We start from the raw sequence: 10,592 nt of genomic DNA, 5'->3' as shown, positions 1-10,592 counted from the left end.
ACCATGTGTGTCTTGCAATGCGTGTTTTAGTTGGGACCTGGGCAATCGTGTGAAGGCAATGCCCCCTAATACTAGTCAGTGATTTGTTGAACTCCAGAACCTGGATGTGGGTGTGTTTGTAAAGATTCAGGACAGAATGATGTGCAGGGCTTTAAATACTTTCCCTGGTACTGATGTTCGACACTTCACAATCCACTTCCACAGAATTGTAGCTGCTCATCGGCACTAAGCTGCCCCTTACCTAGGCAATGATGAATGTTACAACCTTCAAAATGAATGGAAGTCACTCTTACGTAAGTTGGGGTAGCATGTCAACCTTTTTATTGTGCATGTATTGCGATGTCGTCAGAATAATGAGATTCAGACAAATCATAATATTTGTGTTGACTCTTGCAGAATGTTTTAGACAATAGCAGGAGTTGAAGAGAATTTTATATTGAGATGCTTTGTGATCAGACGAATGTACCAGGTTTTTCTCAAACGCTAATTACAAACCATTAAATAGTATCTATATTAAACACAATGCCATCATTCACACAATTGCCAGAAAAAAACAGAACCACATAGGAATTGAGCAGAACACCGCATGTTTGAATATTATGCAACACAATGTATTGTGGTTAAAATGTTTGACTTCTAGATGAACATGTTATATTCTTCAGCATGTAATAATAACTTATTTTTCATAAATTTAGGAATGTATTAAAGGGACACTATAGTCACCTGATCAACTTTAGCTTAATGAAGCAGTTTTGGTGTATAGAACATGCCACTGCAGCTTCACTGCTCAATCCTCTGCCATTTAGGAGTTAAATCCCTTTGTTTATGAACCCTAGTCACACCTCCCTGCATGTGACTTGCACAGCCTTCCATAAACACTTCCTGTAAAGAGAGCCCTATTTAGGCTTTCTTTATTGCAAGTTCTGTTTAATTAAGATTTTCTTATCCCCTACTATGTTAATAGCCTGCTAGACCCTGCAAGAGCCTCCTGTATGTGATTAAAGTTCAATTTAGAGATTGAGATACAATTATTATAGGTAAATTACATCTGTTTGAAAGTGAAACCAGTTTTTTTCTCATGCAGGCTCTGTCAATCATAGCCAGTGGAGGTGTGGCTAGGGCTGCATAAACAGAAACAAAGTGATTTAACTCCTAAATGACAGTGAATTGAGCAGTGAAATTGCAGGGGGATGATCTATACACTAAAACTGCTTTATTTAGCTAAAGTAATTTAGGTGACTATAGTGTTCCTTTAAGGTACAAAGTATCGGAATTGACTCACCATTTAGTTGACACTCTCCTAATTGTAAGATTATGCAATCAGGAGAACACAAACTAAATAGTGAGTTGGGATCAGATTAGACCAGGGATCTCAACTTTTAGGCCCAGATGGTGATTGTCTACAACTCCCCGATGTCCTTGTAGATCAGCAACATTTGGTGGGCTGGAGGTTGAGATGCCTGGATTAGGCCAATTTATTAGGCCAAAATAGCATGGCTAAAGAGGATATTTTCCAAGTATAACATTATGAAGAGGTTTTGTAAATCAGTTCATAATCAGCCAAATTCATATACGAAGGCTTTAATGATATGTATCTTTAAAGTGCCATGTCATATACATTTAAAAAAGGAGGCACTTAAAATACTTTGCAAATACAACTAATTTAAAAATCTCTATTTGTATATAGAAGCCAATGAAAAGGTGCATGCATTTAATAATGCCTTTTTTGCCGTTGGGGGTATATCTAAAAACAGCTTGCAGAAGCTGCAGATCTCTTTTCTGCAGCATTTGTAAGCCTTCCCCCTCTTTCCCACTCAGACTTTCTGTGACTGTCCAATCACATACTTCCTAATGCAGCTCAATGAGAAGTCTCTGCAAGGCAGATGCTCTGGGCAATTGCTGCCAATTTCTATTCAAATTTTGTAAAAACACACTTTTCACACATAAAGCACTTCAACCAGCTAAAGTGTTTTATGTGTGTGGAGTGTCCCTTTACCCTTTAAAGATACATGTTGAATAGCAGTTTTGTTTTTTTTTCCAATTCTTTAGTTTGGTGATGACAGTTACATAGCGACAAATATGCATTGTTTGGCTTGCGCAGAAGCCCTATGGTGTCTTGGTAATTAATAGCAGTTTTTAATGATTTATTTGTTTGATGTTGCATTAAAGTTATGCCAAAAGTTATATTACACTAATTGCGTAACTTTGCTACAATGCCAAAGGTAACGGTTCGGTCAGGAGTATGAATACTCCAGGGATAACCAGAGACACTGCAATGCCATTTGATATGCACTAAATGGTGTCGTGGTTTTGAGGGCTTCAGAATAGCCTTTTATGTTTTATGATATGGCTAGACAGACCACACGTCATATCTCACTAGACGAACAATCCAGCAAAATGACCACAATGCAGCATTCTTCCTCATCACACTGAAAATGAACATAAACTAAATATACATACTGCAGTTGTAGTTTATATGCTCGTGTAATAAGAGAGACTTGATTGGTGTCCTCATTGATAATATTTATATTTTCTAGAATTATTTTTGGCAGATGTGGCACATATTAATTTTTTGTGTGTGTTAGTGTTGTTGTGTGAGGTTTAAATTAACTAAAGTCAAACAATATTTTTTACATTTGAAATATTCCTTGCTTTTCTCAATAAAATGTCAACAAACCAAAAAAATATGCTTCTCTTATGGGTGTTGCTGTAGTAATACTGTTATATCTGTTATCTGTGCATTTGATATTTTTCCGCATTACTGCACGTATACTCCCGTTGTGGCTGTTTGCATCTTTCTTTCTTACATTTGTTGTTGTGGTCCAGCCATGACTATATCACATTGCAGACTTTGTTGATTGCAGTACTATAAATAAACCTCTGCACATCGTCTTGCTTTTTTGATTTTTGACAATGTAAATGTGCCATTTTAAATGATACAACATATCTACAAGTAAAATGAGTTAAAATTTCTTAAATATAGTGAGAATTGTTCTAAATCAGTAGTGGCCTAAAATGTAGATCCCCAAATGTTGTAGAACTACATCCCCCATGATGCTTCAAGATGCTTTGCATGCCTTTTCAATGGCAAAGCATCGTGGAAGCTGTAGTTTAAAAAAAGCTTGGGTTCTACCTTTTGTGCACCCCAGTTCTAAGTATAATGTGTTACAATTGTGTCGGTGGAATTGTTTACTTTGATATTTTTGTCATTTTATTGATAGAAATGTTCTAAAAATTGGTGACCAAGCACTGAAAGGGTTAACTGTAATTTGTAATAGTAAATAATATTCAGGCTTTCCACCACACTTATGCAAGCCACATGTTTTACAAAGCACTTTTGTAAACAATCAAAACGTCACTTGTCCTTTGATGTCCAGGTGCTCAGCCTGGGACATAGTTTGCAGTTATAATGAGGTGGGACGTGACAGTCGTATGACCGCAATGCCTCCAAAATCCAAGCAATGATTTACAGGAATTTGTATGGTGTGTGTTGAGCCGAGTGCAGCATACAATAATAAGTGATGCTTTAAATACTGCCTCCAGCACTGTTATATTTCTAACCACACTCTACACTCAGGTGCATTCACCTGAATCAAGCTCACCTGTTTAAACCTAGGGAAAATGGATGGGGAGACCTGCAAAATGAATGGAAGTCACACTTATGTAAGTGGGGTAACAAAAGTGAATTTTAAGGAATAATTTGGCAATTAGGTTTAAGCAAATGGCAATCTTCCTTGTAAGAATAATGTGTAAAAAATAAAGTGGGTTAGTCCAAAAGAAGTAATAATAATATAAAATATTATTTTATATAACATAAATATTAATACAATATTTTCATAATATAAAAAGTAAGGATACGGTTATATTTCATGTATATTCAGTGTTATAGATGTTATCTCCCAGTTTTAGAACATTAAGTGATAAGAGGCTGTAGGAATCAAGCCAGCAGCCTATTGAGAATGGAACGTTGATAATTCATTATCACGCTGTACTGAAATACTTTTTAATACTTAGTCCTTATAATAATGTATGAATTGGAAAATACTCAAGACTCAATGCTCTTTGATTTATATTCGAGATTATTCGCAAAAACTGATTTGTAGTAAATTTAATCTGAATGGCTAATTTAGCTGTAGTCACAACTTGGTTATTTAAGCCTTAGTTTTGCATTTAGGATGTAGTGTAATGTAATTTGCTGTGAGGTGAATAACCATGTAATTTTAAGACGTGTTTGTGTGTAAACTTGCAAACTTTAGGTGAAAACAGAATAGTTGTGAAAAGTTTCCACACTTCTTTTTACTCTCCTTTACCATCAAAGCAAATGAAAGCGTTGGTAATTAAACATTTACCTTTGCAAACTTTTTTTTTTGTGTGTAGATAGATTTATAGGTTTATTCAACAAAGTAACAGAGTACGTTTTGTCCTAGAGTGCTATCCCTACAATTTTGTAATTTGTTTGAGCACTATTGTTGAGCAATTTATGTATGTATGTGTGTATATGTACAAAATAGAAAACTCTTGCACTCCAACTATAGTAAATTATACCAGGTGCCCAGTTCCAAAATTCATATAATGTCAAAAAATTACCGGCACTCGTGGGTTTCTCTCATCCAATTTATTGTAGGTAAGTACTGCTAGGTCTGACCTAGCAGTACTTACCTACAATAAATTGGATGAGAGAAACCCACGAGTGCCGGTAATTTTTTGACATTTTATATATATATATATATATATTTATTTTTTTTATGTTATTTCTTTTTTGGGGGTCTATATGTATTTTTTACATATATATGCAATTTACTAAGTTAGGTAATGGAGAGTAAGTGAAAAATATCTATAAACACTTGTTCATCAATGCAAGCAACAATATTTTGTTAGAATGGCTGCCAGTGCCTCCTTGTCAATTTGGAAATCTTGTGTATGGCTAATCAGGTCTTCTCCATTAGCCCTTTCCTTATGGCTGTGTCAGAAAGGTATCTAAAATGCAAAGTGGTCACCTAATGCCCACACATTCCCATATTCTATGTGCTATATAAAACAGTAACAACAGCTTTTGAAATAGGCATTTGTTACATGATCAGTTGGCTCATCCTCCAATGTAGCATTGGTGGTCTAGTTGAAGATAGTATGGACACTGGTGCTTTTGGTGGCACAGGTCTCTGATCTCCAGTTCATTCAGTGTTTGCAGCTAGTGAATAAGCCCTTACTCAGTAGTGCAGTCACTAATGCAGGGGTGCACAAAAGGTAGATCCCCAGATGTAGAACTACAACTTCCATGATGCTTTGCATGCCTTCAGACTGCAAAACATAATGGAAGCTGTAGTTTTAAAACATCTGGGGATCTACCCTATGGGCATCCCTGCACTAATGTAATGTAGTAGTGCAACAGAGCTGAAAGTATCATTACTACCTTCTAGACCACAATGATCTGATCTCTAGTTTCAAACTGTGAGTGTTCAAGAAAAGATATGTATGTCACAGGGGGCACACATCTCATCACATTAGGACCTTAGGCTACCACTGGCTGATATCTTGGTCTACCCAACGTAGAAAGGTATAGGGCAACAGAAAGCTTGAAAGCTACTCTCTCTTACATCTCACCTACTTTTATCATCCTAAAATTAGGTATGCAGTAATAAACATAGCATGTAATGGTTTACTAGTCTACATTGTAGTATAAGACATTTTTAAAGCAATTTAAAGACTTTCTTTCCTCAAAGGGAACCACCTAAAGGGGAATGGTCATGTCTCTGGAAAATAAATTATTGATTAACACATTGAAATTACCTATAACTTGGATTAACCTTTTTTTTTTTTGTGAGATGCTCTGTTTAGTTTACTTTAAATTTACTTGAATTGCTTCTCTCTCATCTTTGATGATAATACTAATAATTCCACATATTTTGTCACTAGAGTTTACACTTATTCACATACTTCTGTCTTCCTCTTGTATCCTGAATCTCTCTCATGTTGATACAGATTTGAATGGTGTCACCCTCAACCATATTTTATTTTCTCTGGTGTTCTCATCCATATACTATAACCTGAATTCTCCAAATTATCAAAATAAAGAAACTGTCATAATATATAATATAATTACTTGGTGCCACAAATTAGGGTGACCACATCCTTACCTTTTCTAGAAAAGCCTATTGAAAATGTACACTGAATAATCGCATAAAATCAATGCTGACCTGCAGGATGTGTCTTTTATGCAGGCTCTCACGTGAATGTGCACGCTCACAATATACACATATGTTTTGCTTAAGGAGGCCTTAAAGTAATTAACATGTTTCAAAAATATTACAGAAGTATTCCTAAAATCGCTCAACACATTCCAAAACATAAATCACTTTTTTTTTTTCCAGGAGTCAAACTACATTGAAGAAAGTACAAAAGATAACAGAATTTCTTTGATATTTTCTCTGAAAGAACAAGTTGGAGCACTGGCCAGAGTTCTGCGTATATTTGAGGTAAGAATGCATGTGTTTTCTGGAAGGACATTTGACCCTTCCTCCAAATGTTATTGTATTTAATAGCCCTTACACTTATTAAAAGTACCGTATCGTATAACATGATATAGGTTTATTGCAAAGGCCATAAGAGCATTTCACTTTTCAATTAGCATGTACTAAATATATAAATCAATAAAAAATATTCCAGGAATAAATAACAATTAGAGGCAATGTATTGCGTATCAATGTCATTTTTAGGGACTAAGCCAAGATTGGGGACTGAGACAAAATTGGGGACTGAGCCAAGATTCAATGTCTTGTGACTGTCTCCACTCAACAAACAAATAAAAATATAGACATTTTGACTATAAACACATGGAAGTGACAGTGACTACACTCAAGTTAAAGCTAAACTTTCATTGTCAGACAATGCTCCGGGCTACTGATGTGGGAAATTCCATTGTTACCAGTCTTGCCAAGTCTTGTTTACAAAGGTCACATTGCTGACCGAAACTTTGTCACAGTTTGCCGGGATGTTCCTATTAAATTCTGCATCTTAAAGAATGCTAAGTGCCTGGTTTCCATTCTAAGACATTGTGATTACTCAGGAGCAGGCTTCCCCTGTGTTTTTTTTAAACTAAACCAGCATGACATTTATAACTGACAGACATTCCATCTGGTAACCATAAAAGCACAGAAGGACATTACCTTTGCTGTATCATGAAGAATTCTGGTGACCCAGGACTTTCAATTTCCCATGTAGTTTTTGAGCAGTGCCAGCCAGGAGTTACTTTAGATTTAATGATATAACTATAAAAATTTAAATTTAAATAAAGGAAGAACTGTTCTGAAATCTAAATATTTTTCTTCACAATTTTCTTTAAAAGAAGAAAGGAAGTAGATCTAACTAGTGCTTACCATTATATACACTTAATAATTCTAACATATGTTCCCATATCTAAGAAATCATAGATCTTCTTAGTCTAAAGAAAACAACTCCTGTGTACTTTGGACAGTCATTTCTTATACTTAATAGCCCACAACAAGCAGGACTTATCAATGGTGAAAAGGTTGTCAAAAAAGCTGGATGTGCTTCATTCCAGATACACTCTAGAATTATTTCTATGGTTCTCTTTTTCAATGAAATGGTTTCTGTATTTGTTAACAGTGATTTTATGATTGCAAAATTGCAGTTCATATACTGATGGCAATTTATTTTCTTATGTTAAGGGCAGGCCTGCATTAAGAACCTATTGGGCTTAGACTGGTGCTAACGAGTATCTTAGCCCTAATTACAGAATCTTACAGGCAAAAAATGCTAAAACAGTCATACCTCCCAATGTCTTGTATCTGATGGAGGTTTTGCTGAATGTATTTATAGAAATACACACACCTTATGCTAATCTCTTGCTTTCATTTCTCAGTCATGTCTATCTGTCCATCTTACAAGCCCCACAGCTTTAAATTCCCCTCTCACACTTACAGGGGTGGGCCGGGCAAGTGGGCCTAGGCCACCTAAAACTCTAGCCATATTGGCCGGCAGAGGCGGCTCTCTAGTTTGACAAGTTAGGCAGCTGCCCAAGGCTTCACGCTCTCTACAGCCCCTTACCCACCTTTGGGCATTAGAAACCAATAGCCCGACACCGCTGGGTGCTGGACCCCTCCACTTAGTCTGTCTGTCCAGAGAGGGAGCCCAGTGTCTCCAGTCTGCAGTTCCATCAGGTGCAGAGTTGCAGACTGCAGACTGGCAGAGCCATAAACAAGCTTTGACTAATCAGAGCATTGCCATGGGTTACTGTGGCATTGTTCTGACACTTCAAGCTGCAAGCTTGCAAGACAATTACCACATTGTCTGCGACTTTGCACCCAGCAGAACTGTGACACACATAATTTCACCCTCAACACACTGTCAACTTCCACACACTGTCCCTACTCACACACTGTCACCCCCACCACACCATCACCCCCAACATTGTCACCGCACACAATGTCATACACACACTGTCACCCTCCTTTACCCTGCTACACTCACAATATCCTCTCCTATCCTTTCATACTCACCCCCACCCACCAACCATGCCACACTCACCTCTCCTTGCTCAGACACACCAATCACCATATCACGTTACCCCCCAGTCACCTTCCTTCACATTGTCACACTCCCCCAAACCCTGTCACACTCCTCCTCTATCACTCACACTCACCCCCTTAATCTTGCCATACTCGCCTTATCACATTAACCCCTCCAAATTCTGTCACACCCATCCCCCCAACCATGCCACACTCAACCTATAACATAAACCCCTTAATTCTGTCACACTTACCTGCCCTCTCCCTGCCACACTCCGTCCTCCAACCATGCCATACCCACCTCCAACCCTGTCACACTCACCCAACTAACTATGCCACACTCACCCTATAACATTAAAGACAGTCATCGTACACACACAGGCAGTTATCACACACACAAGGATACTCACTGCCAGAAACATACTCTCAGGTGCATATTCAGAAATGCATACAGCCATATACACATTGTGACTGTCTGTATTTATCAGTGTGTGTATGTGTGCATGTGTGTATATATGTTTGTGTATTAGTGTGTATATGTGTGCATGTATTGGTGTGTATGTGTGTGAGTCTATGGCTGCAATGTCAGGGTGGTATAGTATGGGCGATGCAAAGGTAAAATGGCAACATATATCATATCTCCAATAACCACTTCACACCCGCACTTATGCATACACAATTGCCAGGCTTTGCAACCATACTCCACAATCATGTATAAACTATTAAATTTGTTTATTGCAGAGCACAGTTAGAGAGCAAAAAATGCATTGGCACAGGGAGCAGTGACATTGCAAGCCTCTAAAAATTTAAAAAAGAAACTAGCTCTCTGTTTGCAGAGAGATACAGCAAGCATGCCCTTCAATATAACTATAGCTCTCAGTATACACACAAGGAAACCCCTATTTTCCTTCCACTATGAGAGTTAGTGGGGGGCCTCATATTTTCACCTAAGGCCTTGCAAATTCTAGAGCCGCCACTGCCTGCTGGGTTACCACCCGATGTTTTTTTACCAGCACGGCTGATGCTGCAGTTAGTGTAGCAAAAAGGGGACACTGTTTGAAAGACACAAGTAGCAAGAGCATTTGCACAGTGCGCAAAGTCTGATTTACGATAACTATTTTATTGGCAGCCAGTCCTGCATTCCCGAGAATGAGCATGAGGCCTGCACGAAGCCGAGGCCTACACGCCCAGGTAGCCCATGCACTGAGGGCCACCTGATGGATATTACTTAACAGAGGCCCCTATAGTATAAGCAATGCTGGGAGGAAGTGAGAAACAGTCACTTCCTCCCAGATACAGAGACAGCAGCACGAGAGGCTGAGGAGGCAGCACAAGAGAGGAGTGGGAAGGATAAAAGAGAGAGCTAGCTCCAGACCCACACTCCCATCAGCCTCTGCCAGCATCAGCAGGACCCCATGGAAGCCAGCCTCCTGCAAACTAAAGGTATGTTAACAGAAGGGTTACTACAAATATAAGAAATATGACATGTATGTGTGCATGTATTTTGTGTGTGTGCGTCAGACTGTATATATGTTTGTCAAAGTGTTTGCATGTGTTAGTGAGTATATCTGTGAGTCAAGAATTGTGTAAGTGTCAGTGTGTGTTTATGGGTGTCAAGGTGTGTGTAGGTCTCAGTGTGTGTAACTGATACTGTGTGTGTATTTGTGCATCAGGATCATTGTATCTGTGTGTGTATCTGTGCGTCTCGTTGTGTGTGTATGTTTTAGTGCGTGTAACTATGTGTCTGCATTAGTGTGTATCTGAATGTGTGTGTATGTGTCATTGTGTGGAACTGATTTGTGTGTATGTGTCAATGTGTGTATTTGTGCGTCAGAATCTTTGTGTCAATTTGTGTATCTGTGTGTCTCGGTGTGTGTATATGTCAGTGTGTGTGTATGTTTTAGAGTGTGTAACTATTTGTGCGTGTGTCAGTGTGTATCTGAATGTGTGTATGTGTCAGTGTGTTTATACGTGTGTATCTGTGTGTGTTAATGTGTATGTATATCTGTGTAAGTATGTATGGATCTCCTATACGGCGCATTTCCGGACCTGGCGGGCATTCCCACA

The 10,592-nt window shown here is 38.2% G+C and overlaps 1 protein-coding gene across 2 annotated transcripts in view; it reads left to right on the top strand.

Moving 5' to 3' along the window:
* Positions 1 to 209: 209 nt before the first annotated feature.
* Positions 210 to 10,592, top strand: part of PAH (phenylalanine hydroxylase) — a 51,423-nt gene continuing 41,040 nt past the window's right edge. Inside the window, exons 1-2 of one of the 2 annotated variants that reach the window (XM_063447205.1) lie at positions 210 to 293; positions 6,369 to 6,473. In XM_063447205.1, coding sequence (XP_063303275.1) covers positions 249 to 293; positions 6,369 to 6,473 — 150 coding nt within the window. In that variant the 5' untranslated portion in view covers positions 210 to 248. Of the gene's footprint in view, positions 294 to 3,544; positions 3,664 to 6,368; positions 6,474 to 10,592 lie in introns of those variants that run through there. The other variant, XM_063447206.1, reaches the window with a different exon arrangement.

This window comes from Pelobates fuscus, chromosome 3, assembly GCF_036172605.1.
Source record: "Pelobates fuscus isolate aPelFus1 chromosome 3, aPelFus1.pri, whole genome shotgun sequence".
NCBI lineage: Eukaryota > Metazoa > Chordata > Amphibia > Anura > Pelobatidae > Pelobates > Pelobates fuscus.
This window is presented reverse-complemented; position numbering and strand designations above follow the sequence as displayed.